General features: G+C 38.2%; 1 protein-coding gene across 1 annotated transcript in view; it reads right to left on the minus strand.

Moving 5' to 3' along the window:
• FBXL5 (F-box and leucine rich repeat protein 5) overlaps positions 1 to 22147 on the minus strand; it is a 45775-nt gene that overhangs the window by 2368 nt on the left and 21260 nt on the right. The window contains exons 7-10 of the mRNA XM_013978532.3: positions 19130 to 19278; positions 18121 to 18203; positions 16473 to 17198; positions 5529 to 5677 (exon numbers count right to left, since the gene is read on the minus strand). Of these exons, the coding sequence (XP_013833986.1) occupies positions 5529 to 5677; positions 16473 to 17198; positions 18121 to 18203; positions 19130 to 19278 (1107 nt within the window). The remainder of the gene's footprint in view (positions 1 to 5528; positions 5678 to 16472; positions 17199 to 18120; positions 18204 to 19129; positions 19279 to 22147) is intronic.

The following is a 22147-nucleotide window of genomic DNA, read 5'->3' on the forward strand; positions in this document are numbered from 1 at the left end:
AAATACACACGTAGCATTCCTTTTAAGATTCTTTTCCCCTAAAATAAGATACAATGTTAGACATTTTAACCAGAGTCAAAATAAAACTTATTACATTATTACTAGACTAGATGTTTAGCAGAAATGCCCTAGTAAGGAATCCTAGGGTTTGAAACTCTCCTCCTACCTGACAACGTCTGACCGGGTTTTCCCTCTGGATACATTTTCAGCTTTAACCACTACTCCCCACCTCCCCGGCTCAGCTTGCCCTTCCTCACCCCTCACACTGCTTCCTGCTTTGCCTGCCAATCACTCAGCAGAGCTCTCCTCCAGGACCCAGCATCCTGTCTCACTCTCACTGCCCTGAAACAGTCCCTGTGATGCACTTGAACTGGTGGATTCTGAAGAAACATTATCTATCATTTTCTCAGTATATAATTCTATTCTAAATTTTCTGAAAGGGAGAAATATGAAGAAAGAGACATGGAGACTTGGGTGCAACATTCCAAACAGAAACTCCCTGAAATACTTCAAAACGTCTACTTTTCTATTTTCTCAAGGACAGAAAGGTAAGAAAAAAATTTATACTGAAATCAACAGTGGCCTAGGAAAAAAAAATCATAAGCAATGGCTGAAACCAAAGTGAAGTGTGCTACTGGTTTTCAAGAGAGAAAATGAAATGGAGCCGCAAAGGAAGCTATTCAAAAAATTCTTATTTTTCCAAACATAGGAACTTTACTTAATTGTGCTTTGCTTTACTGTATTTTGCAAATATTGCATTTTTTTTTTCAAACTAAAGGTTTGTAACAACCTTACATTAGGCAAGTTTACTGGCACTATTTTTTTTTTTTCAAACAGATTTGCTAACTTCTTGTCTGTGTCACATTTTGGTCATTCTCACAATATTTCAAGATTATTACATTGGTTATGGTGATCTATGATCAGTGATCTTTAATGTCACCAGTAAGATTCACTGAAGGCTCAGAAGATGGTTTGCATTTTTTAGCAATCAATATTTTTAAATTAAAGCATGTACACTGGGTTTTTTAGACATAAAGCTACTGCACTTAGGAGACTACAGTATAGTGCAACCTAACTTTTATATGCACTCAGAAACCAAAATACTCATGTGGCTCACTTTACTGCAATACTTGCTTTATTGCGATGGTCTGGAACCAAACTCTCAAAATCTCTGAGGTATACCTGTACTACACAGTTTTTCACCATCTTCCCCAAAAAACAGAGGCCCAGGATCCTCAGCATCCACACTGGTGACCTGAGAAAACTCTTGGCTCTCAAAGTCTAAAAAATGGTAGTAGGGATAATAGAGGAAGAAAAATGTAGGAAGAAAAATGTGCCCTTATTAGATAGGAAGTAACCCTATCTTGCTATCTGTCAGCATCTCCTTGTTTCAACACAAAACAAAATTCTCCTGATATACAGTGTGCTCCCTCTCCCTCAAATATGCACTAGAATGTGAGTTTTTTGGGGGTTTTTTTGTTTGTTTTTTTGTTTTTGTCTCTTTAGGGCCGCACCGACAGCATATGGGGATCCCCAGGCCAGGGGTCCAATCGGAGCTACAGCTGCTGGCCTACACCACAACAATGCCAGATCCGAGCCAAGTCTGCCACCTACAGCACAGCTCACGGCAACACCAGACCCTTAACCCACTGAGCAGTCAGGGATCGAACCCGCAACCTCATGGTTCCTAGTCGGATTTGGTTCCACTGCACCTGGATGGGAACTCCCTAGAATCTGAGTTTCAGTGGAAGTCTAAGGGCATAAATGGCACTTAACCAATACCTGTAATACTAACTACCTCAAAACTATAGCCCCATCATGAGGTCAGTGACATTTCCAGGGACTGATCCTAGTAATCCACAAAAATGATTATCATCCATGAAGAGATTTTACTTTGCTGAAGGCCTGGGGCAAAGCAAAAGAGAAGACAACCACTGTTTTTAGCTTTAGTTTCATACTATAGAAAACAGGGGAGAATAGCAATTTCCAAAGCACAGAAATGATAAGCAATATTAACAGTAAACTCTTAAGCATCACAGAAGGACTGTGGACAAGAGAATAATTCGGCAACAGACACGGTGAAGCAGTACTAGAAAGCAATATAACTAAGATATGTTGGATTGCCAAATATCTCACGTAGAGCTTCTACAGACAAAGAATTCAAAAGGTAAACATTTGACTTATCAGCAGTAAATGTTGATCTTGATATGAGATAAAAAATCTAAATGGTTATAATATATGAGGGCTAAATTACAGTAAAGAATAATAAAGTAAACCGAAAAATACCATCTGTAAAATCATTAAATAAAATCTTCAAAATGCACAGTAAAAAATAAAATTTGTCAGAAAGCATTTTAAAAATATGAGATAAGAAGAGCGATAATGTTGGCTATTGTTAGCTACTGTTATTTTCCGAATTTTTTATTACTGAATTATTTGGTTTTTCTAATTTTAAGTATCTTACTTATGCTATATATCTGCACTTACCTTCACTTACCTTTAATTCCTCTTTAACTTAAATTAGAAACATAAGAGAGCAAATCATCTGAGACTGTATCACCTACACAACTATGAGCTAATCTATCTTATTCATACATTAAACAGACATGAAATACAAATCAATACAAAAAGTTTATTTGCTGTCATTGTTCAAATGTTCTTCAGAGTGCTAAAATTATGCAATTCTGTGCATTTAAGAATTCCAACACTTCTTAAATGACAAAGAATTGTTTACATGTTATGGCTATTAAGCCTTCTTTTATACTTCAATCTTAACTCTTTCATCAATCAAATAACAAATTTAAATGTCATGAAGAATCATTCAGAAGAATAAAAATGACACTTTATGCCAATGCTTAGTACAGTATCTTGCTCACAGTAGATACTGTCTGAACACCTGATTACTAAATGATCTTCTCCAAAATCTGTCAGTGCTTAGCAAACACAAAATGTTGTTTTACTTATCACTTATTTAGTTAATGAATATCATTTATCAATATTCACTTCTTTTAGTTAGTAATCTGATAATTAACTATGTAAACTCTCTCCCTCTCTTTTTTTTTGCTTTATGTTTTTTAGGGCCACATGTGTGGCACATGGAAGTTTCCAGGCTAGGGGTCCAATTGGGGCCGCAGCTGCCAGCCACAGTCACAGCAATACAGGATCCGAGCCGCATCTGTGACCTACACCACAGCTCACGGCAACGCCGGATCCTTAACCCACTGAACGAGGTCAGGGATCGAACCGCATCCTCATGGATACTAGTTGGGTTCGTTACCGCTGAGCCACAACGGGAACTCCTGTAAACTCTTTTGACAAAATACACTTTTAGTTAAATGTTACTCTCAAATATTAAAATATGATGTGTCACCTAAATATGCCTATTAGTCTAAGAACACATATAAAAATATTGACTACTCTCAGAATAAAAGTAATAATAAAAAGGGAGTTCTCCAATCACTAAATATTTAGTGCACACGTTGAACTGTAATGAAAGATACTGGATCGACAGAGTCATCTTGCAAACTGGATACATTGCAACTTTATTCCATCACTTTCTAGGTTGTCCATATGTCCTTTTAAGGAAAAGACTGTATCAGAACAATGCTTTAAGAGCAACTGGCTGGAACTCTGGAATATAAGTTTATTGACAAGCAACCCTGGAAACTTTAAAGGATTTCCATTCTCCCCAAATCATGCTTTAAGAAGCTGTAAAAAGAGGCTTGGTATTGGATTATACAAGCACTATCAATTTCCTTTCAAACCTTTTGAAGTCAGACAAGTTCATTAAAATTCATTTACTGAAAATTACCACTCTTTTATCAGAAAAAAAAAATCTTAACATTGAACAAAAGGAATGTAAGCTGTTACTTTGGAACACTTTAATATTTATATATTCAAAACCAGTCAAGATGAAAGGAATTCTAACATACTAACAAAGTACAAGATTTTAAGTATTTAACTTTATCCCATCATCTAAATTGTTTCAAGAAGTTTTAAAAACACACACACACAAGTTAGGCAGATCATATATATAAATGAGGTGAAACCCAATCCCCCTACCAACCCAATAAACCCTAAAATAAATATAAAAAATTAGGTTCTGAGAAGATACATTCCCGCAACCATAACCTATGCTAAAATCAGTGCAGACACTTCTAATGCAACCTACCAATAAGATGTTTTTTCTATAAAAAATGACTGCTTACTAATTACTTTTTACAATGTGTCCTATAAGCTTTAGGAAGTACTACCCTGAACCTACAATGAAAATTAAAAAAAAACAAAACAAAACCGCTCCTCAAACTCATTCCATCTGCAAAAGAAGCCAGTGCTTCACTGCTGCACCCAAACTTTCTTTTGTACACTGTGCAGGTTGCAACTAAAATGAAATTCATTTTCATCATTCCTTATTATACAGTGAAGGCAGGAGAGAGCAAAGAAAGGCTCCAACTTAGTGTTGCTATTGCAAGAACAGGGGCGGTCGTCCTGGGCATCACCAATGTGATTACGCAAACAAGAGCTGCTATCTCTTATCTCTTCATATATATTTTAAGGAAAATCTAATCTCTAAGAAATGGCAGATTTGCTAACTTCTCTGCCTACTGATATGTCCTCTAATCTTCCTAGCTCCTGTCAATTTTCCTGCCTGAGAGAAACTCAATTGATCTTCCCATCATCTTAAGATGAACTGGACTCTTAAAAATAACCGTACATGATGTCAAAAGATACTGCAGAATCTGAACCGTGTAAGTTTTTTCCTTAGGAAAATTTATAAATATAGGATGTTGATTTGCTTGCTAGTAATTGAGGAGCAATTTTTATGCTTTAGAATTTCAGTGATTATCAAATGCCTAATAGGGCACTGAATGTACTTTGAAAGAGCACATTTTTAATCAGGTTCATTGCAGGGTGGGAACAGGCTTAAAAAAACAAAATAAAACAAAAAAATCAAGAAATGTTTATTTGATGAATGTTAAAAGCAGGTTCAAGAATCAATGTCTAACACATGATAGGAATTCCGGTCATGTTTAAAGCACTTCAGCCTCTTCCTAAAACACCATCCTTCTCAGTCTTGTACGAGATTTAAGTGGAACCAAACCCAGAGTCCCTGAGGAGTTCACGCTACCACGGTCCCCCTTTTTCTACCACATTTCACGAAGCTGTCCTACAAGAAAACTGATTCTATCATGCCTAAGAACTAGGTGTATCTAGCACATCGATCCTCCTAAGGGGTTATCGAGTGCTCCTTCACTCTAGAGGAGCTCCCCCAGATGAGGAGACTTTTACTAGTTCTACATAACCTCCCACTTTGGAATGACTAAGCTACTACACATTTCTAAGAGCTGACAGAATAGAGAGGTGAAATCTCTCTCCACGAGAAAAACTTACCTTTAGAAAAAGACTAAAAGTAAAAATATTTTAGTAATGAGAAATCTCGAAAACAAAACAGAAACCCTAATTCTCAGAACCGTTAAACAAGTTTAAATCAATTCATCCAAAATTATCTCAATGTGAAAAGGCATTACCGTTAATGTTGTCACAGTAGTAAAAGTATTCATCATTTAGAGAAGGACATGCTGAAACCAAATCCTGCAGGCCTGCGCCAGTTACAGTGAGACAACCAGAGAGATTAAGGTGCTCCAAATAAGGCAGCCCTCCTCCCAGAGTCAAAACCCTGTAAGAGAAGCAAGTCAACAATCAGAATATATTAATAACAAAAATATATGATAGAACCTATAAAAATGCAGGTATTCCTATGGCCCAGTAGACTACCATTAATATACCTTTCAATTTGGTAATGAGAAAATTAAAGAATTTCTATAAAACATGACAACTAACTTCATCCTTAGGATGAAGGACACATGTAACAGAGACATTTCTAAAGACATGCAATAAACAGGAGTTCCCGTCGTGGCGCAGTGGTTAACGAATCCGACTAGGAACCATGAGGTTGCGGGTTCAGTCCCTGCCCTTGCTCAGTGGGTTGACGATCCGGTGTTGCCGTGAGCTGTGGTATAGGTTGCAGATGCGGCTCGGATCCTGCATTGCTGTCGATCTGGCGTGGGCCAGTGGCTGCAGCTCTGATTAGACCCCTAGCCTGGGAAACTCCATATGCCGCGGGAGCGGCCCAAGAAATGGCAAAAAAACAAACAAACAAAAAAAACAAAAACAAAAACAAAAAAAACCCCTAAAGACATGCAATAAACAAGTTCCATGAAATTTTTCTTTGTAGGAACATAAAAGTAACTCAATTCCTACAGAAAAGAAGTACTGAATTCTGGAATTGTAATCTGCATTCTCCTACTAAATTGTTTAAGTGGAAATTATCAAGAAAATTACTCATCAGTTTGGCAGTTCCTCAAAGAGTTATGAAATCAGCATGTAACCCAAAATTACTCTCATAAATATATACCCGAGACATAAAAACAGAAAAACAGAAAAATGTGCTAACAAATGTTCACAGCAGCATTAGTCATAATATCCGAAAAGTGGAAACAACACAAATATCCATTAATAAATTTAATGGATAAATGAAATATAGTATATCCAAACAATTAAATATTATGTAACCACAAAGTACTGATTCATGCTACAGCCTGGATGAACCTTAAAAACACTGTGCCACATAAAAAGAGTCAGATACAAAAGACCACATATTATATAATTCCGTTTATATGAAATGTCCAAACAGGCAGAATAGACAGAGACACAGAAAGTATGAGTGGTCGTCAGGGGCTGGGGGCAAAGAGGAATGAGGAACGACTGCTAATGGGCACAGGGTTTCTTTCTGGCTAATGAAAACGTCTCTAATTTGACAGTGGTGATGGTTGCCAATCTAGCAAATAAACAAAAAACCACTGATTTATACCACTTAATGGTATATGAACTTCATTTCAATAAAATGAAAAACCTAATGGCATACCCTAGAAGAATAAAAATAACAATTTATATAAAAAGGACACCATGAGAAATTGGCTAAAATGGCAAAGGCAGAGATGAAAAATATCAGGAACAAAATTGAGAACATCAATTTTCTGTATTACAATAGCAAAGAATGGGAAATCTAGAAACAATCTACTTGTCAGGGATATCAAGAAACTAATACAATAAATTTAGTAAAACAATTAGCATGATTATGCAGGTACATGGAAATTAGAAAGTAAAGGTAAGGAAAGTTATGTAAACTATTGAGATTAGAATAAACTTTGTTTTCTTTCTACAGCTGCATCTGTGACCTATGCAAGTTTCCAGGCCAGGGATGAACTGGATCCCATTGTAAATTATGGAAATAATTACACATTCAGTGAGAGACATTAACGGACAAAGATTAGTACATACATTTTAATGCTCTGTCACTGAATGTTTAAAAGGAAAAAAACGGTTTATTAAAAACAGCTTATGGGAGTTCCCGTCGTGGCGCAGTGGATACGAATCCGACCAGGAACCATGAGGTTGCAGGTTTGGTCCCTTGCCTTGCTCAGTGGGTTGAGAATCTGGCATTGCTGTGGCTGTGGTGTAGGCCAACAGCTACAGTTTCAATTAGACCCCTAGCCTGGGAACCTCCATATGCTGTAGATGTGGCCCTAAAAAGACAAAAATAAATAAATAATAAAAAATAAAAACAACTGATCAAGATACACATGAGAGATTTAAATGCATACTTATATTTTGACTAAAAAAGACTATTTTTTCTTAAATCATAGATTCCCTGATCTATCCCTACAGTTCAAATTAACAGTGGCAGTCCAGAACCTCACTGGCGTGACTGGGGCTATAGCAGTTACACAAGATTTTTTTTTTGTCTTTTTAGGGCCACCCCTGGGGCATATGAAAGTTCCCAGGCTACAGGTCAAATCGGAGCTGCAGGTGCCTGCCTACACCACAGCCACAGCAATGTGGGATCTGAGCCACATCTGTGACCTACACCATAGTTCATGACAACGCCGGATCCTTAACCCACTGAATGAGGTCAGGAATCAAACCAGCATCCTCATGGATATTAGTCAGGTTTGTTTCCACTGAGCCACAACGGGAACGCCTAGAGATAGATGTCTTTAAAGGAAGACAGTATAGGGTTTGAAGTTTACTGATTCTTTTTTTTTCCTGGAAAGGTGAATGGCTCGTAATAATTTAAAAAAAAAAAAGCTCATAATAATTTAAAAAAAAAAAAGCTTCTAAATGTGGTCTAAAAGATCTCAGAAGGTATCTCAACATAGAGACTGCTAAAACTTAAAAATTTTTAGTTGAGGACAGACTGCATGGAATATAAAACTTCATTATCACAAATACATAATGTGAGTAAACCATGTATGTATTCGCTGGCCTCACCAAGTCGAGAGAGATCTCAAGCCAAACCTAAACAAGCAATTATAATATCATGTGATGAATGTTCTCCAGACACATACTGAAGAGCTTTGGTGTGGGGAGGGGGAGGGGGCACAAAAGGTTTCCCATAGGAAGAGACATTTAAACTGTAATGGAGATAGAAACAGACGGAAGCTAGTCCATAAACACATGTTAGAGAGAGAGAGAGCGAATGCAAATGTACGAAAGCAAGAGGAACACGGTACAGGCGTACCTCAGAGATACTGCAGGTTCCGTTCCAGATAAAAGTTCTACCATAATAAAGCAAGTCACACAAATTTTTTGGATTTCCAGTGCATATAAAAAGTTACATTTAGGAGTTCCCGTCGTGGCACAGCGGAAACGAATCTGACTAGGAACCATGAGGTGGCGGGTTCAATCCCTGGCTTTGCTCAGTGGGTTAAGAATCCAGTGTTGCCATGAGCTGTGGTGTAGGTCACAGACACGGCTTGGCTCTGGCATTGCTGTGGCTCTGGCATATGCCGGCAGCAACAGCTCCGACTGGACCCCTAGCCTGGGAACCTCCATAGGCCACGGGTGCAGCCCTAAAAAGACAAGACAAAAAAAAAAAGTTACCTTTACATTATACTGTAGTCTACTAAGTGTGCAATAGCATGATGTCCAAAAAAATCTATGCGCATTACTTAATTAAAAATACTTCAGGAGTTCCCTTTGTGGTGCAGTGGAAACGAATCCAACTATTACCCATGAGCATGCGGGTTTGATCCCTGGTCAGGCAGCTGTGGTGTAAGTTGCAGACTGGCTACGAACCCATGTTGCAGTGGCTATGGCTGTGGCAGGCAGCTGAAGCTTTGATTCGACCCCTAGCCTGGGAACTTCCATATGCCACAGATACAGCCTTAAAAGGGGGGGGGGGGGGGGAGGGAAAGAAATATTCTGTTACTAATTGCTAAAAGTACTTATTGTATCATCTGGGCCTTCAGCAGCAAGTCATAATCTCTTTGCTGGCCAAGGGTTGTTGATGGCTGCTGACAGATCAAAATGACGGTTGTTGAAGACTGGGGTGGCTATAGCAATTTCTTAAAATGAGACAACAGTGAAGGGTTTTTTGTTACAGTGACTAACTGACTCTTTCTTTCATGAAGAATTTCCCTGCAGCATGTAATGCTTTTTTTTTTTTTTTTTTTTGTCTTTTTGCCATTTCTTGGACCGCTCCCGCGGCATGTGGAGGTTCCCAGGCTAGGGGTCGAATCGGAGCTGTAGCCACCGGCCTACACCACAGCCACAGCAACGCGGGATCCGAGCCACGTCTGCGGCCTACACAACAGCTCACAGCAATGCCGGATCGTTAACCCACTGAGCAAGGGCAGGGATCGAACCCGCAACCTCATGGTTCCTAGTCGGATTTGTTAACCACTGCGCCACGACGGGAACTCCTGCAGCATGTAATGCTTTTTGACAGCATTTGACCCACAGGATATCTTCTTTCAAAACGAGAGTCAATACTCTCAAGCCCTGCCACTGCTTTAACAACTAAGTTTACGTAATATTCTAAATCCTTTGTTGTCATTTCGACTATCTTCACAATATTCTCACCAGGAATAAGAAACCACTTATTCCTTTCTTTCATCCAATAAGAAACTCCTCATTCATTAAAGTTTTATACAGAGATAATTCAATCACATGTCATACTCTATTTAAAATTCTAGTTCTCTTGCTGTTTTTACCTCTGCAGTTACTCCCTCCACTGAAGTCTTACACCCCTCAAAGTCATTCATGAGGGTTGGAACCAACTTCTTCCCAGCTCCTATTGATGCTGGTATTCTGACCTCTTCCCATAAATCGTAAATGTTCTTCATGGCATCTAGAATAGTGAATCCTTTCCAGAATGTTTTCAGTTATCTTTGCCCAATCCATCAGAGGAATTATTATCTATGGCAGCTATATAGCTTTGCAAAATGTTATTTCTTAAACAGTAAGACTTGAAAGTTGAAATGACTCCTTGGTCCATGGGCTGCAGAATGGATGCTGTGTTAGCAGCAGGCATGAAAACAACGTGAATTTCACTGTGCATCTCCATCAGAGCCCTTGGGTGACCAGGAACATTATCTATAACCTGTAATATTTTGAAAGGACTTCTTTTATCCCCCTGAGAAGTAGGTTTCAATGATAGGCTTAAAATATGCAGCAAACCATGTTGTAAATTGATGTGCTGTCATCCAGGCTTTGTTGTTTCATTTACAGAGCACAAGCAGAGTAGCTTTAGCATAATTCTTAAGGGGCCTAGGATTTTCGGATGGTAAATAAGCATACAACTTCAAATCACCAGCTGCGTTAGCCCCTGACAATTGAGTCAGCCTCCTTTGAAGCCAGGCTTTAACTTCTCTCTAGCTATGAAAGTCCTCAATGATATCTTCTTCCAATATGAGGCTGTTTCTTCTACACTAAAAATCTGTTGTTTAGTGTAGCTACCTTCATTAATTATTTTAGCTAGATCTTCTGGATAACTTGCTACAGTTTCCATATTATCAGAACCTTACCCTTTCTGTTTGTTTTTTTTAGGATCACATCCACAGCACATGGAGGTTCCCAGGCTAGGGGTTGAATTGGAGCTACAGCTGCCAGCCTACACCACAGCCACAGCAATGTGGGATCCAAGCCACATCTGCAGCCTACACCACAGCCACAGCAATGTGGGATCCAAGCCACATCTGCAACCTACACCACAGCTCATGGCAACACTGAATCCTTAACCCACTGAGCGAGGCCAGGGATCAAACCCACAACCTCATGGTTCCTAGTGGGATTCATTTCCCCTGCACCACGACAGGAACTCCATGGCTTCTTAAACTTCATGAACCAACTTCTGCTAGCTTCTAACTTTTCTTCTGCAGCTTTCTCATCGCTTTCAGCCTTCATCAGACTGAAGAGAGCTACTGCCTTGCTCTAAATTAGGCTCTGGCTTTAAAAAACATTGTGGCTAGTTTGATCTTCTATCCAAACCACTAAAACTTCTTTCTTATCAGCAGCAAAAAGGCTGTTTGGCTTTCTTACCATTCATGTGTTTACTGGAGTAGCACTTTTAACTTCCTTCAAGAACTTTCCCTTTGCTTTTACAACTTGGCTAACTGGTGAAAAAGATCTTGGCTTTTGACATGCAATCCTCACTAAACTTAATCACATCTAGGTTTTGACTTAAAGGGAGAGACGTGTGATTCTTCCTTTTGTCTAACACTCAGAGGCCACTGCAGGGTTATCAACTGGCCTAATTTCAATGCTGTTGTCTCGGGAAATAGGGTAGCATGAGGGGAGGAAGAGAAATAGGGGTATGGCCAGTCAGTGGAACAGCCAGAACACACATAGCATTATCGATTAGCTTTGCCATTTCATATGGTTTGTGGCAATCTGAAACAAATGCAATAGTATCATCAAAAATCACTGATCACATATCACCCTAACAAATACAATAATAATTAAAGTTTTAAAAACTGAAGAATTAAAGTGTGACACAGAGATGTGAAGTGAGCAAATACTGTGAGAAAAATGGCACTGATAGACCCACTCAAAGCAAGGTTGCTTCAAACCTTCAATTTGTGAAAAATGCAATTAGTCGTAAAGTTCAATACGGTGAAGTACAATAAAACAAAGTATGCCTGTATGTCGGAGGAGAGGAAAATAGCTGAGGATGGTAAAAGAAAGGATGGTTTGTGTGATGTTTATGTTTACCTGTTTGTTGTTTTTTGGCAGAGATGAAGATACGAAGAAGTTAAAGGAAGAGATTTAAGGAAGGTACGAGATATAAACTACAGGGGCAAGCAAGGGCCGAGAATCTGAACTTCAACCAAAGGGCAGTTAGGATTCACTGAAAGGTTTAGATGGAGGAGTAATAAGATAGGCATTTTAGGAGTTCCCTGGTGTCCTAGCAGGATTTGGTATTGACACTGTTGTGGCTCAAGTTCCATTCCTGGCCCAGGAACTTCCACATGTCATGGCACAGCAAAAAAAAAAAAAAAAAGATACGCATTTTAGAAAGGTCTCTAGTTGAATTTTTATCACCAGTGCCCAACTATATCAGGCACAGGCCTACACAGTAAAATGTAAAATGAATAAAACCCATTCTCTGCCATCAATCAAAGAAAGAAACATTTTAACAAATAATTCATACAGTAAGAAAATTATAGAAATGTATACAAGTTATGGGGAGTTCCCGTCATGGCGCAGCGGAAACTAATCTTACTAGGAACCATGAGGTTGCAGGTTTGATCCCTGGCCTCGCTCAGTGGGTTAAGGATCTGGTGTTGCTGTGAGCTGTGGTATAGGTCACAGACACAGCTTGGATCTGGCGTTGCTGTGGCTGTGGTGTAAGCCAGCTGCTGTAGCTCTGATTAGACCCCTAGTCTGGGAACCTCCATTTGCCACAGGTACGACCCTAAAAAGACAAAAAAAAAAAAGAAATGTACACAAGTTATAGAAATAATACAGACCAAGGAGTAATTCAAAAGTAATAATCTTTAAAAGGATAGAATCCTGAATTCAACATTGTACAATTCATATTACTGGTTTCCAATAAAAAACGAGATATTCAAAGAATCAGGAAAAAAAAAATCAATAGAAACATACTTTATATATTTTAAATATGCACAGGATTTAAAAGAAAATATGAACATAATGAAACAGAAAAATGCACTTATATATTAATATTTTATATATGTTTTAATATATTTACATATGATTTATATACTTATATATGTGTGTGTATATACTGGAGGGGAGCACGAGTGCACCAAATGAAAAATACAATATCTGAAATTAAAAAAATACACTGAGATTAGCAACGATTAGATGCAAAAAAAAAGATTAGTGGACTTGAAGAATAAACCAGATTAACCAAAATGAATGAAGCACCAAAAGAAAAAAGAACAAAAACAGTAAGAAAAAAAAAGCCCTGGTGTTATGGGTTGAACTGTGTTCCTCTCCCCCCAAAAAAGATACGCTGAGGTCTTAACCCTCAGTATCAGAAACGTGACTTTAGTTGGACTTACGTCTCTGCAGATTTAATCAAATTAAAATCAGGTCATTAGGGTGGGCCTTAACCCAATACGGCAGGTGTCCTCGTAAGAGGGAAATACCCAGACGCACACACAAGGAAAGTGCCATGAAGAGATGCATAGATAAATAAACACCAAAAGGCGAAGGCCATATGAGGACTGAGGCAGAGACGGGGGTTATGTTGCCACATGCTAAACAACACCTGGCTCTACAAGAAGTTGGAAAAGTTAAGAAAGGATGCTCTCTCAGAGATTTCAGAGGGAGGATCGTTTGGCCCACACCTTGATTATGGAGCTCTAGCCCCTAACAGTGAGAGAATTACTTTCTCTCATTTTATTATTTTATTTACTTACTTGTTTGTTTTTTAGGGCCGCGCCGCAGCATACAGAAGTTCCCAGGTTAGGGGTTGAATCGAAGCTAGAACTGCCGGCCTACACCACAGCCACAGCAATGTGGTATCCGAGCCATGTCTGAGACCTTATGGCAATGTCAGATCCTAACCTACTGAGCAAGGCTAGGAATCAAACCTGCGTCCTCATGGATACTAGTCAGGTTTGTTAGCAGTGAGCCATGATGGGAACTCCAAATTTCATCATTTTAACCTCCTAGTTTACAGTACTTTGTCATGACAGTTCAGGGAACGAATACACTGAAGTGGCCTGTACAGCAGTATCGGGAAGTATAACCTAGTTACATCAAGTCCCAGCAAGAGGCAGGGATAAGAAAATGAGGAGAGAAAAAGTACTTGAGAAATAATGGCTGAATTTTGTTTTTCAATTTTATGAAAGCTAGAAAGAGCAGATCAAAGAATGCAATAAACCCCAAGCAAGATAGAGATAACCACACCAAGGCATACCATATGTGCACTGCATTAAAAGCAGAAATAAAGAAAAAAATTAAAGCAGCTGAAGAAAAAACACATATGGAAGAACAAAGATAAAATCTGAATGCACTTCTAAGAAATTATGCAAGCTGAAAGATGATGGAACATCTTGAAAGTGCTAAAACAAATAAAACCACAAACCTAGAATTCTATACACAGGGAAAATCTTTCTAAAAAAAGTGAATAAAGTGTTTTCCAGACAAGAGCTGAGAAAGTTTACTGCCAAAAGACCTACAGTGCAAAAAACTACTGAGAATTCTGCAGGCAAAAGAAAAATACCAAATGGAAAAATCAAACTGTACAAAAGAATGAAAAATGCCAAAAAAGGTGAAACAAAATAACAGTCATGTGAAGGGGCCAACGAAGGTTGAGGATTAAATAAGAGGCTATTTTTCATCAAAAACAGCCAAGATTTATTTTATTTTACTCCTATGAACACCAGAAAATGTTTCACAAAGAATATATACAACACTATTTGTTTCCTATGGCTTCGGTATAGTTTAAAACTGATTTTCAACTTACATTTTACAGTCAATGCTCTTTTACCAAGCCCCATAATCAACTTGCTAAAACGCTTGCTACCCATCCCTTAATAAAACATACCAAATCCAAAAGGATACACAGAATGCTCCCAACTAACACCTCTGTACCCCTAAGTTGAGCTGAATGCTTGCACAAGATGTATTTGTTCTCAAATCTACTGACACCAGCTGAAACTATTAAGTTAATTTAAAGCCAACCAAATCGATGCCAAAAAAAAAAAAAAAAAAAGCTGGTTTCTAAAAATTACATTTGTATTTTCTATTTCCTTAGCTTCTTTCCCAGGAAATGCACCTCCAATTTCATTCCGCTCTCTAATTTAAAAAATGCTTCTTTTCAAGGCTTTTTCGGTGCTTCAAATGTGAAGGAGCCTTCTCTGTATTCTCTATTCCATAACCCCACTTCAATTTTCTTCAGAACATTCAGTCTGCTATTATATCTTTGTTGTCTTATTTTGACTATTAGATTATAAATTCTATGAAAGCAGGAGATTTGTCTTATTTATTCTGGATCCCTAGCAGTTAGAAGAAGGCAAAGTCACACAGAAGATGCTCAATAAATATTTAAATGATTGAGAAAGATTCCTTCAAAATAATCTGATTAAAAAGAGTTGTACTCTTTTAAATCTGAACTGCACTCAGACTGCAACTTCCTCAATAAGCTACCAGCCCGCATGCTATCAAATAAGATAGTTCCTGTGTTCCGCATCCCTCAAATGAATTCTTCCCTGAATTCAAACCCTGTCGCAGCTTATTTTTTACTGTTCCCCAGGACACATCCTTCACTACAACCAAACTGGAATACCAAGTCTCCTCTGAACATACCCCACTAAGTTGAATTTTAATCTGCTAAAGATCATACTTAAAAGACTAGATGGAGGATTAGGCTTTAGCTGGATCAATTTTCCCTGTTCAATATACCTGATATGCCACTATTAATTAAATAGCTCTACTACAACTCAAGTCGATTACAGGGCAAGAGAAAAAATATGAAATCAATTTCCAAAGGCTCATGTCACAGATAAGCAAACAATGACTGCACATTATGAACGTCGAGAAAGAGCATAAAAACAAAACCACTTAACGAGAGGCACAATGGCGCCTCACTGCGCAAATGCTCCTACTGCTTGGAATAGACGGTCTCTTCTCCCTCTGCCACCTCTCAAAATCCTTCATCTTTCTTCGAGGTTCAATTTTCAGTGCCACCACTTCATTTCATTTTCTGATCTTTTGCTGCAACTGGATGAGAAATCTCTCTCTCTCCTTTGATCCCCACAGAATCTTTAATTCAACACCTCTTACAGAATGTACACAAATAACACACGGCCACAGAGTACGGTATACATAGTTTCTTCCCTGTTACAAGGTCTAGAGGGTAAAAACTGTATCTTATCCATCTTTACATTTATAAAAACACCTTAGAAAATGTGTTGTAGGTATCTGAGTATCTATTAAACTTTTAAATGTATGTTCTTCCATGTCGCAAAAGAATGGAACTGCCTGAAACTTCATGCTGAAGTTATATGGTTCCAACATTTTGAAGGAGGACTGGTCTTGGTTTAACTCTCGGTGAAATGAATCAGCTGAACAGAATGACTTAGATTCAAAATGTTACACGGCATTTGGGAATGAGAACACGTCCCTTTCCTAACAGTCTGCAACTGAGTACTTACCTGAGACCATGGTCTGTGATCTGATAACATCCGGACAGACTGAGAAACAAAAGCACACGTCCAGTCTCTTGATCAGATTTTTCACTCCCAGAGTAAACCAAGTCTTTTCCCCTCAGCAGTCTAGTCCTTGACGCTCTTCTACACAATGCAGAAGACTCTGGGAGTGCTGACATAGTTCTTAAAGCTGTTCCTGTGCAACAAAATGAGTGACCACAATACGCGAAGCCCGGAGAAGCACAATGCTGCTGCCAACAGACACTAGTCCTTAGTCCGACAATATCCTTACTGTAACAACCAGAGGAGGAACAACTAAAGTTGGATGCTGTTTCCATTACACAAAGACTTTCAACATTTTTATGTCTCCATTCTACAGCATCTTCAATATCAGCCAAATCTTCAGCATCTAACATCCACACATAAGGAGAAGTGAAATTTTCAGAAGAGGCAGGCTTAGTCCAGGGGTGTTCATTATCTATTTCTTCTCCAATGTCCTTGTTAGTCAAATCGTGCAGACAAGCATAATGCTTGGTGGACTGCATGGTAATGTCTTTATTTTTCCATGTAGTCGAAGTAATTTTGCTTGTAGAAGTCTTTGAAAGGCCACTCTGAGGAGATGTCAAAATTCCCAGAGCTCTAGAAATCTTCTCTAGAGCCACATCTGTGATTTTTTCACATCCAGATAGATCAAGATGCCGAAGACTCTGGCAGCAACCAAGCCAAGACCAACTATAATTAGGAGGTAACAAGACTATTAGTGCATAGTATTAAATTCTTCAAAAGCATTTAATTACATGTAAGTAAAGGGAAAGTACAAAAAAAAGATTTTAAATCTAATACAATCAATCAAACATTTACTGAATATCTATTGTCAAGCACTACTTTAGATGCTATAAACATGAAAAGACAATAAGAGTAATTAGGAACTAAAAGTATTGCTACCCAAAGGAAGGGTAGGCAAGGAGAAGGAGTACGAAAGGGACAAACCGTTTATCACCCTGAAAAATAACCAGCAGGGGAAAAACTGTACACACATGGAGCAAAGAAAATAATTAGAGGAGGAAGATCCAGAAGAACAAACTCTAGGAACTGGCAGAAAATTGGCCTTAGCCCAGAGAAGAGTGTATACCTCTCCCTCTGAAACAGGAAGAGAGATGCTGACAGAAATACCAGTGTGGGAAAGAGGAGCATGAGGTGGAAAAAGAAGCACAGTGGCAGCATCCAAGGAAATACAATCTGTGAAGAATGTAGCCTGAAGAAAGCGTAAGAATTTCAGGATAACGATGAAGAATGTAAGAGGGAGCTTTGCCAAATGGTACTGGGAGCCTAAAGGAAAACGCACACTTCTTTAAAACATAGTCCCGATCTACACAGTTGCACAGCAAGGTTGAAAAGCCAGTATTGGCTCTTGAAGTACAAGATTATAAAGATGAAAGGATGAAATATATATAAGTTTTGCATCAGCCGGGACCTACGGACAAGAGGCAAAGAACTGGAGGATGCTATTAAGTTATTGCCATAACATGACCGAAACCTGACACTAAAAAGAACAGTATGATTAAGCTGCAGCTATGCAAATGAAAAACTACGGAACAATTTTATCAATCTGTAGTTAGAAATCATTAAACTTAAGTATTCAAAAATAACTAACCTGTCAAATGCAGAATCTGAAATGTCAGTTTGGGTAAGATCCAAATGCTCCAGGTTAGGACAAAGCTCTAAAATCTGCCTAACCTAAGAGGGAAAAAAGTCATTGTGAAGATCTGCAGACTGTTAATCTGATAAAAAGACACAGCTTTTAGAAAACAATGCATCCAGTGGTTCTCAAACCTTTCTGCATGTTAAAAAGCACGTCAATTCTATATTACAAATATTACGTCAATTCTATATCACAAATTCTATATTACAAATATTCTCTGGGATCAAATCCCAGAGAATCTGTTTTAGTAATTTTATGGTTAGACCCAGCAAATTTACATTTTTAAGGAGTACCTAAGGAGACTCTGATGTGGGACATCACAAGATAGTCTTTTATAAAGCAGTGATTTAATCTCACCTCTCCATCTTACCATGCCTTACATATTACAAAGAATGGTATAAAACTGGGCTTCATCACTCAACATCTGTGAAACTAAATAAACAGTTTAACTTCTAGTCTCTGTTTCCGTTTCTACAATGTGTAAACAATGATATCTATGCACAAAGGTTACTATGAGAACTTATATGAAAAAATATGAAAATCAGGAGTTCCCGTCGTGGCGCAGTGGTTAAGGAATCCGACTAGGAACCACGAGGTTGCGGGTTCGGTCCCTGCCCTTGCTCAGTGGGTTAACGATCCGGTGTTGCCGTGAGCTGTGGTGCAGGTTGCAGATGTGGCTTGGATCCCACGTTGCTGTGGCTCGGGCGTAGGCTGGAGGCTGCAGCTCTGATTCGACTCCTAGCCTGGGAACCTCCATATGCCACGGGAGCGGCCCAAGAAATAGCAAAAAAAGACAAAAAAAAAAAAAAGAAAAGAAAATCAGCATTGTACGCCTTCCTATGGGAAGGCACTTTCATGGGTGAACTATTATTTTTTTTCTTAATTAAACTTAAGAATCAGCGAACCAAATATAAATCACTGCTACTTTTTCTTAACAGCAAATGTGCTAATTTATACATACCATTTTGCTGGAAACTGCAGAGCTGTATGCTAATACTAAAGTTTTTACAGAAGTACCAACATATGGTAGGACATCATGAATTAAGCCATGAAGTAAACGTTTTTCCATTTGTGCAATGCTGATAGCAATCGATTCCTCTGCAGACTCTTCTGTAAAATGAATTCACAAGTCTAAGAACTTGATACACTAACTACCATTAGGCCATTCAAGGAATCAACAAATCATTAAATATGAAATACTTTTTACTCTCCTTAAACTCCCTTATGTATGCAAAGCAAATTACATGGACAAGTTCTCCCTCTAGTACTTAATATTTAAGAAGTCTGACCGCAACTGAAAAGAGAAAAAGAAGAAAAAAAGATGTACAATGAGAATGAAGGGAAGAATGTTTTTTACATGCTTCAACGTTGAAGGTGATTTTTTTTCTCTAGCTAATTAGCAGAGGGAAGAAAAAAATAAATGACTCCTGTTTCAGGGACTGAAAAAATTTGGAAAAAAACTCTAACTACTTAAAGAAGAGTGTAAGTTCTTCAAGAGAAAATAGGATATTAAAAAAAAGAAGAAAAAACTGAGCCACAATAAAAAGTGTAATCATTATTTTACATAAATAAAAGTGACACAGACCTAGAAGACATTTGAAACAATTAAGTTAGCCTGGTCATAATGAATCAAGCAAGAAAAGTGCCTTAGAATTTTTAAGACATTAAAAATGAGCATGGCTTTTGCTTTCTGCTTAATAACTTACACAGAGCTTAGATGTTTACAACAGGCACTACTATAACAAGCACAAAAAAAAAAAAACCAAAAAACAAAAAAACCCTGCAAACTCCAAATTGATATAAGAAAAAAGAAACACACTACACCAGAAAGAATGAATTAATAATTTTATCACCTTTCTCAGGATCCCACTAGGGTTTTTTTGCTTCCTGAAGACCTAACTCGAATGTCTCTAAACATAAAACTGTTTAACTGGATAAGCTAAGGAAGTCTCATTTAAAACAAAACTGAGGAGTTCCCATTGTGGCTCAGTGGTTAACAAATCTGACTAGGAACCATAAAGTTGTGGGTTCGATCCCTTGTCTCGCTCAGTGGGTTGAGGATCCGGCGTTGTTGTGAGCTGTGGTGTAGGTTGCAGACACGGCTCGGATCCTGTGTTGCTGTGGCTCTGGCGTAGGCCAGTGGCTACAGCTCTGTTTTAGACCCCTAGCCTGGGAACCTCCATATGCCGCAGGAGTGGCCCTAGAAAAGGAAAAAAGACCAAAAAAAAAAAAAAAACAACTGAGTATAGCTGACAAAATGAATATAAGTAGAAAGAATTAATTCTGAATTTATGACTGAGGATTTCATGTTTACAGTTAGTTACTATGCTAAATTACTCCCTTAGCCAGAGATACATGTGAAATATAGGGATAAAAATGACTTTCAGTGAATTTTATTTCCAAATGATTCTTTTGTCTTTGTGGCTCCATCTAAATGTGTACTGTTTACCATGAAATCCTAAAAAACAAAAGTAACTACATACCCTATGAAGAATAATAACGCCACTGCAAGACTAATAAAGACATCTAAACTGAAAAAGTACTAACACAGATGGCAGATCCAAAGTTTAGTCTTAGATCCACTGAACAGCTGAACAGATACTACCTTAGAAAGGGCTCAATCATTATAATTCAAACCTTTCCCTTTCAACACAAAGGAGAAGAGCAGCCTTCTCTTTGTCTATCTCCAAAGTGCTGAGATAAACACATTAACTTTGACAAAGCCTTCAAAACTCAACATAGGTTTTATAATGACTGTTTAGAATGGATAGGTCAAGACTTCTATAAGGTGACATCTGAGTCAAGACCTTAACTCCTCAAGGTCTTTGCTCGAATTTTCCAAGGGACCTTAACTACTCACTCCATTTAAGCGGTAACTTCTCTCCTCTCTTCTGGCATGCTTTTCCTTTATTTTTCCGCACAGCACTTGACACTATCTAATACAGCATATACTTTGCCTGTGTTTACTGTCTGCCTCCCCTGTCCTAATTTCCAGCTAAACTAAGCCAAGGATTTTTTTTTTTCCATTTTGTTCACTATTAACCTAATATCCAGAAAGTGCCTGCTACAAGGTAAGTAAACCACCAAATCTAAACATTTAAAACTATACCAGGCTGTTTTATACCTTCATTTCATAGAAATAAACTTGCTGCTAAAAGAATAATCTTTGTATTTATAGTGCTTACTTTCTGCAGGTTTAGTCCTTTTGCCAGACCAGCTTACTCTAAGTGGGCAACTTATAAATAAAAAATCCCTACAGGTTCAGTTTTATCAAGTAGAAGAGTATCTTATTAATTTATTACTATTTCATCTTTTAGTAATCATTATCTAGAATAATACCTAAAACAGAATGTATGTCTTTCCTCCATATTACCAAATAGCATCTTTCTGCATCTCTATTTTCCAATATGTACCTTGATTAAGAATCATGTATTCGGAATTCCCGTCATGGCGCAGCGGAAACGAATCCGACTAGAACCATGAGATTGCCGGTTTGATCCCTGGCCTCGCTCAGTGGGTTAGTGATCCAGCATTGCCATGAGCTGTGGTGTAGGTCAAAGACGTGGCTCAGATCTGGCGTTGCTACAGCTCCAGTGTAGGCCGGCGGCTACAGCTCCGATTAGATGCCTAGCCTGGGAACCTCCACATGCCCCGGGTACAGCACTAAAAGGACAAAAAGACAAAAAGACAAAAAAAAAAAAAAAAAAAAAAAAGAGAATCATGTATTCTAAATTCTTCCATTTGTGCATTTTTTGAGGGTAGGGATAAAGTCTTAGTCACCCCTGAATTCTGTAGCTACACTAGTTTATAAACCATTAACAAAGACTGTTTATATACACATTACTTCTCAATTCTACCGCCATGTGAGGCAAGTGACATGACAAATGAATAAATATGCTCAGCAGCTTCAGGCTCCTTCTGCTGAGCCGCAGAAGACTCGACAAGTACTACCAAACTGATCAAATGACATGCTCTAAAC

The sequence above is a fragment of the Sus scrofa genome, chromosome 8 (genome assembly GCF_054392235.1).
Source record: "Sus scrofa isolate SSC_HxYL_T2T_F1_AM1 chromosome 8, Sscrofa_HxYL_maternal_Yorkshire_Landrace_v2.0, whole genome shotgun sequence".
In the NCBI taxonomy this organism is placed as follows: Eukaryota; Metazoa; Chordata; class Mammalia; order Artiodactyla; family Suidae; genus Sus; species Sus scrofa.